Below are 19,753 nucleotides of genomic sequence, written 5' to 3' on the forward strand. Positions count from 1 at the left end.
CCTATTGAGCGAAAAAGCTGTCGGCGTTTGTAGCAATGAAACTTTACAATAACTGCAACGCCTCATTGTGACACACGCTCGTGACGCTTTCTTGCGCTTGCTGGCTCAGGCCTCGACGGAGCAGAGTGGGCGAAAGGGGACACCTGCTGCCGTGGTATTCATCATCAGCCTATATTTATGTCCACTGCAGGACAAAGGCCTCTCCGTGCGATCTCCAATTACCCCTGTCTTGCGCTAGCATATTCCAACTCGCGCCTGCAAATTTCCTAACTTCATCATCCCACCTGGTTTTTGGCCGTCCTTGACTGCGCTTCCCTTCTCTTGGTATCCATTCTGTAACCCTAATGGTCCACCGGATATGGCCTGCCCAGCTCCATTTCTTCCGCTTAATGTCAACTAGAATATTGTTTAGCCCCCTGTGTTCTCTGATCCACACCGCTCTCTTCCTGTCTCTTAACGTTAGACCTAACATTTTTCGTTCCATCGCTCTTTGTGCGGTCCTTAACTTGTTCTCGAGCTTCTTTGTTAACCTCCAAGTTTCTGCCCCATATGTTAGCACCGGTAGAATGCAATGATTGTATACTTTTCAACGACAGTGGTAAGCTCCCAGTGAGGATTTGGCAATGCCTGCTATATGCACCCCAGCCCAATTTTATTCTTCTATAAATTTCTTTCTCGTGATCGGGGTCCCCTGTGAGTAATTGACCTAGATAAACGTACTCCTTTACAGACTCTAGAGGCTGACTAGCGATCCTGAATTCTTGTTCCCTTGCCAGGCTATTGAACATTATCTTTGTCTTCTGCATATTCATCTTCAACCCAATTCTTACACTTTCTCGATTAAGGTCCTCAATCATTTGCTGTAATTCGTCTCCATTGTTGCTGAATAGGACAATGTCATCTGCAAACCGAAGGTTGCTGAGATATTCGCCATCGATCCTCACTCCTAAGCCTTCCCAGTCTTAAGAGTTTGAGTACTTCTTCTAAGCATGCAGTGAATAGCATTGGAGAGATTGTGTCTCCTTGCCTGACCCCTTTCTTGATAGGTAACTTTCTACTTTTCTTGTGGAGAACCAAGGTAGCTGTCGAATCCTTGTAGATGTTTGCTAAGATATTCACGTATGCCTCCTGTACTCCTTGATTACGCAATGCCTCTATGACTGCTAGTATCTCTACTGAATCAAATGCGGTATTGCATGAGGTTAAAGGGCATCGCTGTGACATCATGTTACCCTTGCTCTTGGAAGCCTGTGTTATTCGCACGTCCCTTGTCTGCACAAGCTCTTGCCTGCGTTCTAACTGCCCCTAGGAAAGGCCAAATCAAAACATGCCAAGCGTCTCAACGTGCTTGCTTGCCTGTGAGTTGTTCATAACTCGAAGGACCGCTCGGCAGCGTTCAGTTGGACAATAATGCTTTCGCATTCGCAACTTATAAGACGTGCTTCAGTGTCCTCGGATTTTTTTGTTATACAGTCAACGTCCGATTTTTCAGATGCATGGCTTTCTGTAGAAATTTTCAAGGAAATTAAGATTACGTTGTTATATCTATTAGTTTGTTGTTACCAATTTTGTTATGAGGTTTAACTAAGTATGTTGTCTACCAGCTGTGCATTTTGTTTAAAGATTATTACTTCCTGCCGGTTACTGTTTTAGGGAATTTGCACACAAACTTTCCATGACCCTGATTGCCAACCCTAACTCGCCATTGAACTCGTTGGATCTTTCCAACAACTTGATAGAAGACAAGGGTATGTATGCATTTATGTCTGTAAATTAGCATAACAAATGTGTGCATGCTGTATGTTCTTCATGCAGAACAGTAAAGCTGATATACTTACTTTTCTAGTTTCACAACTAAATAAATGTGGAGCCATTCCTTTTGGAAACAGTCTCTTCTAATTTAAATATTCATTCAGTGATTTGTACACACATTTATATGGAGTATTACTTGTAGCTTCAATCAAGCTTTATGAGCAAGCAGCTTATTCTAACTTGTGTGATACCACTGTCATTTTTTTTTTTTTTTTTAAGTACAGCAGCAGCCACAACGAATGCATTTCTGATGAGGTAATGCAAGTTTTTCACTATGTATGTCATGCCAGCATCTGTGCCTTGTGTAGCCTTCATAACTTGCTCACCATTTCAAATGATTGCTGAGAGGAATTGAGTTAGAAAGCTGAAACTTTTTACAGAAATAGCGTACAGTAGACAGAAGAAATGAGCCTGGTAATTAAAATGAGCTCGAGAAAATAAAAAGTTATTGTAGTCCTGGTTAGCATAGAAGTGTGTTTGCAGCTTGTAAATGATTGCTGCATACAGGAATGAAGGTATATGGCTGAAACATCATACACACCCATTTGAACCCATGCACATTTAATGCTGCTTTTGGAAAGCACATTGTACGAAGGTGATTCAGAAAGTAATGCCTCCAAACCCACTACTTTGCCAATAGTACTGCAAAGATTTCGAACTCTTTATCATTAATGCACTGATGTTTAATCTATAGAATGTCACTTGCCTCACCTTCCTATCTCTTCTTGTTCTAGCGTAATCCAGCAGTTTATGGCATCCAGTGGTGACGTCCGGTTGAAACAGCGGGCTGTAATTGAATTTCTGACTGCGGAGCATTGTGGCTTGTGTGGAGATTTGATGCGGCTGGATTTTGGTCTTTCACAGTCCTTGCCGACCTCTGCACAGTGCTGACATCAACACAAGCGTCCCCGCAAACTGTAGTCAGACGGCGATGAATGTTGATGGGCGCACAACCTTACGCAGTCAGAAATTCAATTATAGCCCGCTGTTTCAACTGTACTTCACCACTGGATCCCATGGATTGCTTGATTACTCTGGAACAAGAAGAGATAGGAAGGTGAGGCAAGTGACATTCTATAGCTTAAACATTAGTGCTATAATGATAAACAGTTCAAAATGTTTGCAGTAGTAATACAGTTAAGCCTGTTTGTAACGAACCTCCATATAACGAATTCCTGGATATAACGAAGTTTTTCTATTCCCCGCCGTTACTCCATAGAAGCACATGTATTTGAGACCTCTACGTAACGAAGTGGCAGCGGGAGACCCCCTCGAAATAAGGAATTTTCCCCGCCGACAACCTAGAAATTTCGCCCCAAATTTTGTCATTTTTGCACGAGCAGCAACCGGAAGCACCTTCTCCGCCGCGACGGAATGCGAAGTGGCGGCGTCGCGCTTGCCGCGCTCGAATTCACGGCAACTGCGAGGCGGGCCTGCATTTCTCGACCCGGCGATCTTACCACCACGGGCGTGACCCTTCCTTCTCCCTTCATTCAAACCTGATCCCGCCGCTTGCTGCAGCTGGCCTAGCCCACCAAGCCGGCACTCTCCTTTTCCAGTTGATGTTGCCGAAGGACAAAAAAAATGTTTTTTTTTTTTTTTCAATGCGCTGGCAGTGCCACTCTTTGGTTACTGCGCAAGTTTCTGCGCTTCACTAACCTGACACTAGGTGACGCTATACGAGGCTATGACGCCATCGTGTCGCTCGCTCTTCGTTTCCGACGCCTCGCGCTTGTGCGAAACGACACGCGTCCATGCATCCAGTACCTGGTGTGACATTCCAAGGATGAGTGCTTTGGCGAGGAAACGCAAGATATTGACTCTTGAGGACAAAATGGCCCTCTTGGACGCCATTTGGACGCGCGTTACGATCGAGGGCGCGTTAGAATCGAGTAAATACGGTAAGCATTTCTTTTTCGAATTTTCATGCCGAACCTGCATATAACAAAATCCTCTTTATAGCGAAGTTTTGGGGGAATTTGTCAATTTCGTTATATCCAGGTTTAACTGTATTGGCAAAATAGTGGGCTTGGAGGTATTACTTTCTGAATCAGCCTTGTACAACTAAAAGTAATTAAGAGCAGGAATCATAGTAACGAATGTGCTTGGTAGCCTTGTAGCTGGCGTGACACGATGGGATAAGGTGTTGTCAGCAACAAAGAATATAAAACGCACAGGTTGTTCAAGAGACAGCACGGGCACGTTATGTGATACATGAAGTCATCAGAGGCTTGTTGTGCTTTGGATGCTGCAAGGCGGTAGGTGGCCAGGACAGAACAAAAGGGGAAACTGGAGAACTAATCCAGAATCTCTACTCTCAGTAGGTACAGAGTGGGTGCAAAATTATCAGCTCAGCAAGCAACAATGCTTCAGGAGCGGGCCTTTGTGAGGCAAATATTAGCTGCTGATGTTGCATTTGATGTTTTCTGAAAGCTTCCACACATCTGTAGGGATTTCACTTGAGAAGAAAGGGCTGGCATTGCCTTACTTCGCCATGTCCATTTGACGCTGCACAATAACCTCGCTGTAATTTTGACCAAAATTTGTTCCGTAAGTTTCTTTACCAAAATTGAAACTCCATGGTATGTATTTTGGCAATAAAAACAGTGTAGGTATTGTGTGGTGTGAAATAGATGCATGGAGTGCTTACAGCTGCTACTGCAGGGTAAATTATGTAATGTGAAAATAAATATTTCATACTACTTGTGCACATCAATAAATAGTCTTACATAGCCTAAGGCTAAACAATTCCTGCAAAATATGTAAAAAAGACATTGCTGCATCCTTCTGTGCCTGCATCTTAGTTCAGTGTTAAATTGAAGTATGTTAACTGCGAGGAGTGACAGAACACTGCACCCAGTGCTTGGGGATCAAATCCCGGCTATGGCGGCCACATTTCAATGGCAGCGAAATGTATAAACACCTGTGTACTTATATTTAGGTGCACATAAAAGAACCCCAGGTTTTACCGGAGTCCCCTACTACGGCATACCTCATAATCAGATTGTGGTTTTGGCACGTGAAACCCCATAATTTAAAAAAAAAGTTTTTTTTTTTTCACTATTTACTAGTCAAGCAGTATGAGCAATTAGGTTAAAAAGATAGAAAGCATCCATAGCTGCACCTAATAAGTGATGGACTGTTGACAAAGGCTAGTTCCTGTCTATGGTCTGCTTCTTCTCAGCCAATGCACAGGCCTCATACATTGAAACTGCATCCAGGCATGGTAATTCATAATTTCAGTTTTTAATTTTTTTTATTTTGAGAGTTTTGTTCACAGCCTGGAAAAGACAACTTGAATAGTAATTTGTTGCAGACAACTGCATTAGGTGTTTCAAAGCATTTAAAATAACAGTTGGTCAGAACCTTTGTACATTGATTGCACCACGCTTATTTAAACTTGGTTGAAGCAGCATGCTGCACTCAGTTGAGCTCAGGACACCGAGTGCCAAATGTTACACATTTCAGCTGACAGAAGGCATGGATTGGTGATGCACTGTGCATACCTCCAATACCTTCTTTTTTTTTTCGGGGGGGGGGGGGGGGGGGGGGGGGGGGGGGGTGGTTAATTCACAAATGTCAGAGTTTTATAAAGGGCTTGTAAACATGCTTGGATATTTATTGTTTCCTGCTCACACTTTCTGGCAGCATTGTAAAATGCCTGTGTCAATATGCTGCTTTGATACCTGCTGCAGCAATAATTTTATTGATCACAAGAGGACCTCCACAAGAGCTGGTGTATGGAGTCATTGTGGTTTGTAATTTTAACTGCTCTTGGACCTAAAGAGTAACGGAAAGGAGCACTGCTATGACACACAGTTCTGATACACACATGTTAGGATGCAGTGGAGCAAGTTTACATGCTGAGTGCTGGGAGAGTATACGCTGTATGCTATTTCATGCACCCAGGGAGAGTTTCGTACATTGATTTCTAGAGCAGGCACTTGCCTGACAGCTGCACATTGTCCAAGCCTGTTTATGCCTTCTTTATCAAAGTGCGTATTAGTAATCTTGGGAGAATCACTTTCAATTGAGTGATAAAGGGACTATAAACACAACTTAAAGCACTTTATACCTACTGTGCAACCATGAGTCTTGGTTTTCTAAACTATATTTGCATTTAGTTGAAACAGAAAGAAGAAATAAATAATTGCCTAGTAATTTTAGTTAAAATAAGTTTTTAGAATTTACACAGACAGATCCATCAAAAATAAATATGGGAATTTCAGATGTGAATGATCATGCTATGAATGGGTTACAAAATGCCGCAGGTAGTTTGCGTGACTGCAACTGGATACAAAAAGGGTGCTGTCAATGATGGGCGCTATCTGTGTTCACTTAACTTCCTGCTCAGGATAGACCATATTGGGCCATACTGGCAACTGAAACTTTTAGCATGATATCAAGGGATAAGTAAACGCTGGTCTTTTGGCAAACATTGCCCACATTTGATGTTTGGCCATTGTCAGTCATGTTGTTCCTAGATGTCATGACAGGTGACAGCTTGCAAACAACTTCCGTCTAGTTTATATGAATGCTGACTCACTTGTGTGTCGCCCTGTGGCATGGTCCACTATGTCTTTTTACACGGTTTCATTTTTGCCATACAGCGGGCAGATTTGTGGCACCATATAACTTTCAAATTTTACACAACAAGCCAGTTTGCTATAACCTCTGAGATTGAGTGGCTGAGAGCATTGCACCACCAAATCTTGTGTCATGCAACGCTTTATAAGGGTCCCTTTCAAACCAATTCATCACTACCTTCTCTACATGGCAGTTGTGGCACTGGCATTCAATGGCCCTGGTCTAGATTTGGCCGAGACATTTTACTGTGGACCTCTCCATCATGGTGGTCAAACTTAAACATCATTCCTATGGCAGGAGTCACATTAGTGTAGGATTCATTGCAAAAAAAGAAAAGAAAAAAAAAATCACTTTTGTCAATAGGAGCCAGCTGTTGTGTCAATAGGAGCCAGCTGTTGGAACATGGCTGAAATGAAAACCATCTTCAGCAGCACTTTGTTCTCTACTTTGTGTTTCTTGTGTTTTGCAACCAATTAAGTTTTATTAAGGGGGGACGTGGCTTTGAAAATCAACTTCCTAATTTATTCATGGATTTTGATGATAATTGGCACAAATCTTTAGAATGTCTCCCTGATGCTTCCATACAAGTTTCCGGGTGATGTCTGCAGCACATTTTACTGGGCAGACTTTTTCTCCGTTGAACTTTCTGGAGGGCCTGGGGAGCTTTAAAAACAGAATGGATGGCTCGTTGTGTATTGACTGCATAGCGAAATGCGTGCTGAAGGTCGTAGCAGTCTTGCTTTTTTTTTTTTTTTTTTTCGTAACACAAATTTTTAGGACTGTCATTTTTTATGTTACCTTCACATCAAGCACACTTTCGGGGTGAACGAATAGCCACATCATAAATTTATGAAAGGTCAAAATAAAAAAGTGAGACTGTCAGGAACTGCACTGTAGCCCAAGGAACGCGACAAAAAAAAAAAGTAAATAAAAAAACATACTGGTCAAAATAGGCTAAAGTCGCTAAACGGTAACAAAGAAATGAGCTTTAGAAACTTAGCAGAAAGGCAAAAAAACAGTTTTGAGAAAAAGCTCTCAAAGTTTCACCTTCTCTTCAGTTTTCTAACAGGCACCAAAATTGTAGTCTTTTGTGTGTTTTGTGATGTGGGGGCTTCTTGGACATGAGGCCTCTGGTCTGGTGTGCCTTCGTTCCCACCGAAATGCTTGGCCGCGGGTTCGAGGACTCGACGCTCGATGTGCTTAGTAGTAGCGCAGTCCGAGGTACCGATGCCCGAAATGCCTAGGCGCGGGGTCGAGGAGTCGACGCTCGATGTGCTTAGTAGTCGCGCATTCCGAGGTGCCGATGTGCGAAATGCCTAGCCGCGGGCTCGAGGAGTCCGCACGCAAAATCCTTAGCCACGGGTCCGAGGATTGCGTGCGCGATGTGATTGTACGCGAAGTGCGCGTCGCCGATGCTCGGAATGCTTAGCCGCGGGTCTGAGACGTCCACAAACAGAAGGATCGGTCACGCTATTGCGATGTTCGCGTAGCACCTTTTTAACGCAACAGCGTTAAGGGCCCCATGTCGCAGAAAATCCGGCGTCAGCGTTGGTGTGGGTGTCGGCGTCCATGGCAGAAAAAATCATCCCCAACCACGCCGACTGCGCAGGCCCTCCGCGTGGTGCAAGGCGTTAGCGAAGGAGAAAATCATTCCGAACCACCCCGGCCGCGCAGGCCCTCTGCATGGTGCAAGGTGTTAATGAACATAAATTTAATTTCTCACAGTGAAATCCATCAGAAAAATGGTAAAGTACGACTTAACCACAACCTACAGACATGGTAGCGTCGGACTGTTATTTGAATGTACGAGAAAACATAATTTTGTTACAAGGAAACTCAAACACAAACCCCTTTTGCCAGCATTTCTACCATACCAACAGTGGCGCACTCGGGTATGCTACTTGCGAAAATCTTATCCAGTTGGCGCTCGCATCCTCAGCAGGTCAAATTGGGACTTGGCCTGCCTAATGCGTTTTAGACACACATGCGCATCGGGGAAATAGCAAACAATTAATAAAATAATAAGAAAAGGTCCTAGGCCCTTCACATTTTAATATAAGATGACATATATAACCCCTGAAAAAACATCTTCCCAGCAATGCATTACTGTATAAAAGTGAAGTCGACTTTAAGGGGATCAGTGTAAGCTTGGTTTTCGTAATCTGGCTTTCCCACATTCTATGTTGCAGTCAAACCGACTCAAAGTAAAATGCGATGCGAACGGGTCCCGATAATGCTATCGCATTCCACGCTTAAAGGCGAAGCTTAAGCATCCTCCAATTTTTTGACACTCGTCGAGATTACGGAGAGCAGAGACTTGGAGATATCATGGCTTGAAAAATGCTGTTGTTTCGCGATTTCTGCAAAATTTTTCAGCACCTTGGCTGATACAATTTTTTAGAACACTTCTACGTGGTCTTCAGTGATATTTCGGAATCAGAAACTGAAAATGTGATTCTCAAAAAATCAATTTTTTAGCCATTTTTCGCAATGCGAAAGCCGCTCCCCCCTTTAAGTGTTTTGTAGGTGCAATTATTTACAAGGCTTCTGTCTCATTTACTGTTTTGTTATATTTAGAATTTATGACATTCAATCATTACACTTCAGCTTTCAATGCTGGATCATAACTAACAGTGCTGAAAAGTAGGGGGTTCCTTCGCAGCTGTACCTGATATGTTTTCTTATTGATAGCAGCGCTGTAGAAGGCAAGTGTGGTATGTCTGTTATCATTGGTAGTGAGTATTCTATTAATCTAGGCTTTGATTTTTGTGATTATAGTCCCTTTAATTAAACAAACAAAACAGTTCAATATTGATCATTGTCAAGTGCAGGGTAATCATGTCTATAGTATGTTCTGTAACATTAGTGTTTTGTCACACAAATGTTTTGTATGCACTTGTTCCTTTGTGTACAGGGCTGAATAGTCTGTGTGGGATCATTGCCAAAATTACTCAAGGTCTGATATTCCAGTTTCTGTGTATGCATGTTTTACCATGATGTATTCTGTATGTTAGCATAATGCTTTGGCAGATTTAACATTTGCATGTGTGGTCTGTGTAATTTTGCTTTGTGTGAATCATCCTTAAGCTAGTGCTTTCTGTGTGGTAGCCCTGTTTAGGGGTGCACGTGCCAGTATGTTTTGCTCATTTTCTATGGGCTTCTTTTGTATGCATGGGCTGCGAGTTCTGCTTTTTTTTTTTCCCTACCTTTGTTAGCGCCAGTAAAAGTGCACTTTAGAACATACTCGTTTGACTTTAAGGGCACCTGAAAATATTTTTGCCATACCAAACAGCATAATGTAATCAGAAAAGCTAGCACTTGGACAACACTTTCTCTCTGAAATGTTATCATAGCATGCTGTGTTAAAAAAGGCTACTTGTAACTAAAATTGATGGAACCCATATAATACAATATTTAAGGGACTGTATGCTGTGCACGATAGCATTTTTGTACCACGACTTTGTAAAAATGCCATACAATCTGATTTGTACAAAGCAAAGGTGAGTAATTTTAGTTGTCATCTGTCCTGGCATGAGGGTTCTATCTGGAAATCCCAGTTACAGTGGAGCTGGGATGTGTTTGAATTTCTAGGGAATAATAAAATGATCTGATGTATAGATTTTTCCCTTTTTTTTTTTTCGAATGTTTAGCACAACTGCTGTCTTAAGCCCCTTGCCTCTGGAAATTTTTGTGACCATGACTTGATTGCAACTTCAATGCAAACGCTTCTATAATGCCTAAATTGCGAAGATTTTAATTCAATAGCGAATCTGTGTACAGCATGTGCACGCATGTTGCCCTATCAGAAGTGTGTGCAAGTGGTTTGTTTTCCAAATGAGGTATGGCACTAGGTGCAATGGCAATACATCGTGATGCATGACCACTGGCCATGCAAAAGTATGGAATGCTTTGTGCACATGCTGTACACAGCATGCGTGCACATGCTGTGTACAGCATGTGCACGCATGTTGCCCTGTCAGAAGTGTGTGCAAGTGGTTTGTTTTCCAAACGAGGTATGGCACTAGGTGCAATGGAAATACATCGTGATGCATGACCACTGGCCATGCAAAAGTTCTCCCAAAAGTTATTGCAAAAGAAAGACTGTCTTTTGCATTTTATGTAGTGTGCACATCACATACACCCTGGTTGCAACAACGCAATGCATGCTACCACAGCTTCCACTGGTCGCCGTTCAACAGGTGTGAAAGCAACAATTCAGTAAGCAAGTCTGCGGACACAAGAAGGAATGGTGGTTTCTGTGGGCAGCAGGCAATGCTCAGCAATTCTCTTGTAGCGCTCATGAGAAACGCACAGTACGCAGACACTGTGTGGCATGTTCTTCCTGTTGAGTCCTCTCAGTACATACTGGGTGTTTCAGAAAACACTTTCAAAAATTTTTAAAGGTTGCCTGTGGCAGATAGCACTATTCTAGTTCATGAGCTTGTCTACTCAAAGAGGCGGACATTACTTGTAAAAGAAATTGAAATGCATAAATGAGTAAATCAAAAAATCGCTAATTAAGTTTTTAACTAATTACCTTATGGTCCATATTGCAGTTTACAAATTCTAGCTGTTGAGTCTGCAAGGCGGATCCGCTTAGAATGAATTCATAGGACAACACCAGTTTCAAGATAATAATTCCCGAACTTTGCAGAGAAATGCATTGGCATTCCAGTTACTTTCTTAACAAAAAGTCATTCTTTTGTTTTATGTTTTATGCATTGTCGTTTTATGAAAGTTGCTTTATTCATTGAAGCTCAAAAGTAACTGGAACGCCAGTGCATTTCTCTGCAAAGTTCGAGAAATTTCTTGAAACGGGCGCCATCCTGAGAATTCGTTCCAAGTGGATCCGCCTTGCGAACTCCAAGGCTACCATTTTACTAGTTGTTGCACTAGTGACTTTGTCCTGTCCATGGTTGTCAAGCCACTTATGGTATCCTTCTTCAATATGCCTGACAGTCTTTGTTTTCTGTTGTCACACAATCAATACATTCAGTTAATATGAGGGGTGCCTAATCATGGTTTGCACTGTACCCTGCTTTGAAGCTACTGCGTTCCATTTTAGTATCCCACATGGCTTTTGCCTATCCCACATGGCTTTTGCCTATCCCACATGGCTTTTGCCTTGTTTTAGCTATTAGGCATGGACGTCGGCAGGGGGGTGCAAAAGGGGCACTTGCCCTCCCCCCCAAAGACAAAATCCTGCCGACGCCCATCCCATTCTATTAGGTATTACATTGTTCTCTGACTCAAGCTTTGTCTGCTTATAGGTGGTCGGAACAAAGATGTTACTTTGCCTGTTTCTGCACTCTAAAAAAACTGATGAGTTGTTTGTGATTGTAGTAGTGATCATACCTTTGCTTGTGGTCACTCTCTGAATGCACCTGCACTTATGCCAGATATTAACTCCTGCCAGAAGATTACATTTCTGCACATTATCCTATTTCTTAAAGGACCATTCTATGAGGTAATGCAAGTCCTCTTTGTGTCCGACAGTCAGCTGCAAGTTTGTTTATAAATTACATTATTATTACAGAACTTGTAGCATTAGCTCTGATGTACAGCCTCCTGAAATTTTAGCTGTATTGCACGAGAATACTATAATATGGTCATACGTCGTCCTGAAGGGAGCATTGCATTAGACGACTCTTGTACAGGAGAGTGCTTAGTGCTCTTGAGAGTACTTCTGCCGGTCTTGCTGATTATCGCCGCTTAAAGGCGCTAAAATTACACGTGATGAACGCTCGCGCGGTATAGCTAAAAATGAGGGAGGCTGTACTCAATGAATTCTGCACACTACTAATTCGGTACATTTAAGCTCGACTGTCAAAATCATCATATCATCTGTGGCCTATTTTATGTTCACTGCACATCTCCCTTTTTTGTTTCTTGCTCTGCTTTGTGGATTGCACATGTGTCGCAAGTTCCCCTTTTCTGTCCGTTGTAATTCTTTTTTTTTTTTTCTTTGCGATGCTTCACCAGTCTCATAGTCTTAGAAACTAGCCCAGTCTTCAGTTTTGGTCTATTTCACATGACTTAGCTTGACAACCGTCGGTGGCGGCCAGTGCACGTGTAAGGCTGGCATTGACGGCAAGTGTGAACATGCTGCTGTGTTCGCCATCGATGCACTGCAGAGTCATGTGCCATATGCAACCAGAGCTGGAAAGTGCGACGAAGGAAACTATACCCTAAAAGAAAAAGACTAAGCCACTGAGAGGATGGCAAAATGTTTACCACAAATCTCGGTGTTTGCCTTCGGGGCTCAAGCTCCATAGCTGTTACATGTGCAGAGGTGAAGACAAGCGATTCATATAGAACACGAAGTTCTTCATTAATGTTAGAACAACCAGCTAAAGCGAAGCAGCATCAGAAATGTACAGTGCCGAGCGATTGAAACACGATATTCCGAGCGTGCGGCTGTTGCAACTGTTTTTGCGCCACTGGTGAGCGCTGAATGATCGCCGTGGGACCAAATGCAGTCAAATGCATTTGGTCCCACGATCAAATGTGCTCTGAGTATCGCGTTTCAATTGCTGAGCAGAGTACTCTATGTACCATTGCCTACAGACCGGACATATTCAGGCTTTTCACCGTTCCATCTGGTGAAGCCGTGATAAAAACTGATTGAACTGAATAGTCTCTGCAGCTTCAGTCATGATTCAGTAACAGTTTTTTTCACCCGAAAACTCAACACATTTGTTCAGATTTGGTTCCACGTGGTAGTTTGGCCACGCAAAACAGAAGAAACAATGGAACACATTCAAAGGATGTAACTGGCAGCAGCACCTGCTGTGCCCAGCCCGGCCATCACGTGCCATTACATTCACTGTGCTGCCGCATGAAGGCGTCACCAGTCCAAACTCATCCTACGCCCGGTGCCTATTGTCACAAGCTTTTTGAGTTCAGTGTCCCCACCATTTTTTATCAAAATGACAGTTATTTCATCTTTTCCTACCTCTTTACCCCTGGACATACGCTGCAAGGCTTTTTTAACTTCACTCGGGACACTTTTAACTTTTTTAACTTATACTCGGGACATCCATTTGTTCTCTAAAAATATAATCAAGGCTGTGTGGCTGTTTTGGGTACTCAACAGTTCGGTACAGAATTCCTCTACTGTCCTTTTTATAGCATGGAAATTTTTGATGACTTAGTCCTGTATATTTTTGACTGCAACATCTGTTGGACTTGACTGGAAAATCAGTTCAGGATTCCCTTAACCCTTTAATAATGTATTGCCTAAAAAAAATGTTTTTCTTGCTGAGATTCAGTATGAGGACTAAGTTTCTGGCTAAATGTCATCGGCTAACACTGAATGACACTCAGCAAGCCTTATTTAATTGGTTTAGAGCAGAAACAGAGGACGAAGAAGAAGTTTGGCATGCAACTCATTTTCTTTTGAAAGTGCGGTCAGAGGAGACAGACTGATGCAAGATCTCCGGTTGCAGTGGTGTCACAGTCACACACATGATATAGCAAATGAAATGTACCCATGGTTCACATATGATGAGAGCTGTCTGTATGAATTCCAAACAAAGGCATAGATACCTTGAGGTGAAGCTCACTTCTAGTTTTCTGCCTGGTGTTTTCCCCCTATCGCTAAAAAAGTGTCCGCAAAATATTTTTTCATTTTGTTGATTATGAATTCTCTGTTTTGCATATTTAGATAAAAAAATTTTTTAAAGTATTTATATGTGCCATTGTTAAAGGGTTCATACATATATATGAACTTTAGTTATACTACTGTATTGTATTTTTCAATATTCCATAGACAAGATGTAGTGAACTTCCAGTTTTTTTATGTAGTGTATTCATTTTCTAATATGTGAACTTACAGGTTTTTTATGTAGTGTATTCATTTTCTAATATAGTAGGGCTGCTTAGCTATTCATAGACTTACTTATAATCTAATATTCAGACACTGTCTTGAGATAGCTGTAAGAAGTGAAAAAAGAAGAGTACTTTTGTTTTACTGTATTTTCTTTTGTCTTGTTGTCATTGTATGAAGTTTCCACTGCTCATGTCGTAGTCTTTAGACCTTTTCAAGGCCTCTAAGCAAGTGCCTATTGGATAGTGGGAGCCCTGTGCGCCTGCTTCATGATGGTGCCCTTCCGGTTTTTAATGTATAGCTGTATACAAACCATCAAGTTACCAATGTGACTGTTTCCGTTGTTGACAGCTTTTATACTTTTGGTGAACAAAACGGAGATCCTGGATAAATACCACTTTTTGTTATTTCCATTTGTTCCTTTGTTTTTTTGCAACTGTATGGCACTGCATGCTTCTAGTTAGCTTTTCTGCCACATTTTCAATAGCTTTGGGTAAGAAAAAAATTTACTGGGAGAAAGTCTTGCTTTCTTTTATAATCCTGCATCATACTGGCCATCTATGCATTTACGATTCTTTTCCACTTAGCCGCTAACAGTTACTGACCTGCTGCTACATGGAACTATTCTTTCAAAATATTTCCTGATTTACCACTGGGAAGATAACTTGTGGAAAAGCCATCATGCACTGTAGACCTTTTCACGGCCTCTAAGCAAGTGCCTATTGGATAGTGGAAGCCCTGTGCACCTGCTTCATGATGGTGCCCTTCAGGTTTTTAATCTGTAGCTGTATACAAACCATAAAGCCTTTTGTTGTGATAGCAATTATTTGGAAACTTAAGGCGCATTCGCACTGCTGGGCCTTCTAATGTCCTGGGCGCAGCCGTGCATATGCAAGCCTGCATGGCTCGGCCCACTGAGCCCACTCGTCCTGTGAGACAAGCATATATGCGGCCCGCACACCATGGGCTGGAGGTTACGTGATCTGCTGCAGGTGCAAGAGCAAGCTGAGAAAGCTGGCGTCTCAATGCGTGTTGTCTTTCTGCACGCCCAGTATTAGAGTTCATGTTATCGTGGAGTTTCAGGGGTGCGGCATAGTTGAAAGGGTGAAGGAAGCAGCAGAATGGAAGGAATGTTTGCTTTGGGGCAAGCTTGCGTGCTCTCTGCTGCCAATGCTTCTCATCATGCCAGTGTTGTGACTGCGAATGCTCATAGTCGCTGAGTGAACTGCGTTGTGTGTGTCTTTGGACACGTGGCACTGCATGTACAGTGTAGACCGCTTATAACGTAAGTCACTGGAGTCACGAATATCTGCATTATAAGCAGTACCACACTATAACCAAAACAACAATTTTATTGCGATCAATTATATGGACATTCCAGGCGCATTTCTAGCTGCTGTAGCTCTCGCCGCGAGGTTCCGTATAAAATCCAAGGGCGATAAAATCATCGCCGTATGCTGTATGTGCGACTGAAAGCGTGCGAGGGTGAGCCGGTGATCGCATTACAATCTCACACATTCAAATGAGGAAAGCGGGACGAAGCACACTGTCTTCTGTCGCGCGCAAGGCTCGGAGGGGGATGCGTTTACTCTGAGCACGCACGCCCGCCCGCAGGGGCCGCTGTATCTTGAAAGCCACCAGCGACGGGTGCGCAGTCCCTCGTGCACTGTGTTGCACTGCGTGCACTGTGCTTGTGTGTGCGTGACACCATGCTTGTTAATGCACAGAGAGCGGCGACGACGATCGTGCTTTCGAGCGCTCCCGCCATTACGTCATTCTACCCGCACCTCGTGAGGAATGCTGGGATGCGTGGCCAGTGCGGCTTGGTGCGCCGGGTGAAAAATATGAACGGATCTATTCACGCACCAGCAACTTGGAACACGGCCGATGGCGCGAGACGCACCAGTTGTTCGCCACCGTGATGTTGCAGAGCTCGACGTGCGCACTCGCGTTACGTTGGAGTATATCTGCGGCTTGAGGGGAGCGTTCGCTGTCTCAGTTGACTGCCAAACTTCCAGGCAGCCACACTGTAACCGTTATTTCGTCTCCCGCAACTGCACTATAAGCGATACGTGTATACATGGAGTGCTATGGGAAAATGAAAGGGAGTCTGAAAAGACCGTACTATATCCGGTCCTGCACTATATGCGGTTACATTATAAGTGGTCTATACTGTGAATATTTACTTCAACTTATACTGCCCATAAAATTATAAGCTTTGCTTTGTGTAGTAGTCTAATACTTTGCCATTGCTGTCAATGCTTCACCCTTCAAGTGAAACTGACTTTTCTTCTATGTGCAAATGACAGCATTACAAAAAACACGTAGTGATAGTGTTGGTGTAGTGTGGTGAACCGATTATGTTGTGGTGCACAGTGGTGGTATGCTTACATCATCTGCCAAACTGATGCTTTTAATGCTTTTGGTATAGCTTATGCACTTCACTGTATGTATATGTCTTATCTACTGAAGAATATAATCCGTATTTTTGTGTCGTTCCTGTTACAATTTTTACATTCCTGCAATTTTTTGGTGCTGGAAGCATAACTTTAAGCTTGTGTCTTCGTTCCCTCTGTGTTCTTATGTGCTATCTTGCGCTTAAACTCAAGTAACTTTAAGCGTATCCTTGAGTTATCATCTAGTACAGAGCACATCTGTTGCATGGCACTGGACTCGTTTTCAATGGGCACAATAAACTAATATTCATAAGTGAGATTATTCACATTTAATTTTGTTGAGTGAATCAGTTCAGTTGTACATAACTGGATGTTACATTGGGCCAACATATGTTTGCATAATCTTACTGCTGTATAACTACGGATCTTATTTACTGTGTCTCTCTATTGTAGTGCTTTCTCAACATGTCATTGTAGTACCTGCTGTTGTGCATTGTGTGAACTCTTTAGCCATGCTGGAACTATCGTGAGGCTTTCTGCCTCTAGTGTGATTATACGTATGCTGACTGGTTCTCTGCGGCACCCGTCTGTGTAGTATACATAAGCTCTACAGCAAAAGCTATTATAAGGACACTTCCACTGCACTCGCAGCATTGCTGTATGTTTTTGCCGTCGCCGTAACACACTCGAACCTCGTTATAACGAAGTTGAAGGGGGAGCCGAAATTACTTCGTTATAACCATTACTTCGTTACACCCGTTCCCATTTACTGCAATATATGCCCAATGGAGTGCACAATTGTAAACATGGAAATAAGAAGACGGCATTGCGGTTCATGAAACTGCTACATGCCCACGCATGCGATGAAATTTGAATATAGCAACAAAACAATCTTCGGTGTGTGCAACACGCGACTTTTTAGCACCTGACGCGACAGCCTTAAGATAGCTGCCTTCTGTCTCATTGCGATGGCTCTTTTCCACTTTCCATTTGGCTCGTCGCGGCCGAGCGGCTCGTGGCAAACAACACAGCGCTCCGCTGCGTGATCGAGGAGGCAAATAAACTTTTCCACGCCGGCTCGTGGCCTCTGAGATTGCACAGGTGACGATGCAATCTCGGAGGCCACGCCCCGCTGCAATCCCACGCGGCGCGCTGCAGGGAGAGGGAAAAGTGAATGCGCTAATCTATCGCAACACCGCGGGGGCAGGAGCAGGCACGGCCTGGGCGTGACCCCCGAGACTCCGGGGAGTTCTCGGAAGCCAGGTCCAGCTGGGGCAGTCTACGCGGCGCACCGCAGAGAAAGAGAGAAGTGAATGCACTTATCTTTTGCACTGCTGCATGTAGCCGCGCAGCATGGCACGACTCGTGCAGGCTTGCGCATGACCCCTGAGATTGCTCCGGGGATATCTCAGACGTCAGGCCCAGCTGCGCCTGCCAGCGCGGCGCACCGCAAACGTAGGTGCGCAGTAGAAGTGATTGCCCTAATCTTTTGTACGCTACGTGCAGCGTGACACGGCTTGCGCAGCCACGCACGTAGGTCAGTGGAGAAGTGCGATAATGAGCTGCTACTTGTGCTGCTTGAGCACAGCTACGCGCGGTGGTGAAAAAGACCAGTGTTGCTCGACGGCATATTTGACGCAGTGAGTTTTGAACTGCCGCGGGGAACAAGTTGCGAACCGTGCGGAAAGCGATGTACTCGGCGCACAACGGTCGGGTATTTTTTGGTTTTGGAGTTGGATCTAGTTTGTTATATCAATTGGCAGGACAATTTCATTTCTTTAAAACGGCGTTTTAGATACGGGAATCTCTATGGGCATTTCAAGGGGAATTTCATTTACTTCGTAATATCCATCATTTCGTTATAACGAGGTTCGAGTGTAGCTTATGACGTCAATAATATACCACTTCAAGAAAAGAAGGCATCTCATCTGATTTCTAGCCTGGGACATTTCCCTATGAAAGTTGATGTTCTAGGCAACTCCACCACTATAACATGAAGTGCTCACAAGGCACCCACTTTGGTCTGTGCCTCACTGCACAATGTAGTCATAAAATAGCACCTAGTTGAAAGTAGTTGAGTAATACAGGCAGCACATATGTGCAGAGAACAGAGTATGAAAGGGGAAGAGGCAAAGGCCATGATCCCCTAGAAGTGTAGGGTTGTGCACTCTTAGGGGAAACACACGAGCAGGTGCCAGTGCTCCACAGAATGCAACTTGTGGCCACTGGACAAACTGCTTGCACATGCATGTTGAGAGCTAAAGTTGCGGGGCCTACAGCATGTCGTCTGATGCTGGTGTCGTAAATTTGCTTACATGATAGGGAAGCGTGTCTGAAGGAAGGTCTTTCATATCACCGTATGTAAAGCGCTGAGTGTTATTGCCTGTCGTAAAACACACTTCTCAAAACATTAGGGAACTGCTCTTAGAATGCATGCTTGTTCACGTGTGGTGCGTTTATGAGGGACTTGGCATTTTTTGTGACTCTTTTATAACATGTCGAAAGTCAGAGGAGCTGAGGCGCACATTGCAGCATGCTGCTTTTGTTTTCGTCTCTCCTGTTCGTCTCGCATGTTCGGTTCTCGTGCTGTCTTCCTGAGCTTAGTATACTCTACCTACTCAGGCAATCCATTTATTGTACAATCACAAACAGTAAACGGGCATTATTTGGCTGCTATAGCAATCCAACCACCCCGTCCTAATGACCGGATGGTCACGTTGTGCTCGGTGGCAAAACGTGAAATTGCAAGTTGACGTTACTCGCTACATGCGTCACTGCCGAGTGCAAGAAAAATCTTCATCGACTTCATCGCTTTTTCCCATTCAACAAATTGCACTACTGATAAAAAATATGGTTTGAGTAGTCCTGATATCGTTTACGAGTTGATTAGTAAAGTTTCAGACGAGTAGCACATAGGCACATCCATCATGCATACGGCGGGCTGTCAAATATGAAAGCAAATAACACTTCTATTAAAAATTGTTAATCACTGACTGCTTGTCTACCACGTTTGTAGTAGTTTGTTGTGCTGCGTTTCATAAAACACTGTGCACTTTACGTAGGATTATACGATAGACCGGCCTTCGTGCACCATGATGCAAGCAAAGCTGTGATGGCAGTATCAGGCGAG

At 43.4% G+C, this 19,753-nt stretch overlaps 1 protein-coding gene across 7 annotated transcripts in view; it reads left to right on the forward strand.

Moving 5' to 3' along the window:
- Positions 1 to 19,753, forward strand: part of LOC119432631 (F-actin-uncapping protein LRRC16A-like) — a 183,150-nt gene that overhangs the window by 38,432 nt on the left and 124,965 nt on the right. For 5 of the 7 annotated variants that reach the window (XM_049670990.1, XM_049670996.1, XM_049671012.1 and 2 more), the window contains exons 10-11: positions 1,654 to 1,748; positions 9,314 to 9,355. In XM_049670990.1, the coding sequence (XP_049526947.1) occupies positions 1,654 to 1,748; positions 9,314 to 9,355 (137 nt within the window). The remainder of the gene's footprint in view (positions 1 to 1,653; positions 1,749 to 9,313; positions 9,356 to 19,753) is intronic. The other 2 variants (XM_049671008.1, XM_037699804.2) reach the window with 1 other exon arrangement.

This window comes from Dermacentor silvarum, chromosome 1, assembly GCF_013339745.2.
Source record: "Dermacentor silvarum isolate Dsil-2018 chromosome 1, BIME_Dsil_1.4, whole genome shotgun sequence".
Lineage (NCBI taxonomy): Eukaryota > Metazoa > Arthropoda > Arachnida > Ixodida > Ixodidae > Dermacentor > Dermacentor silvarum.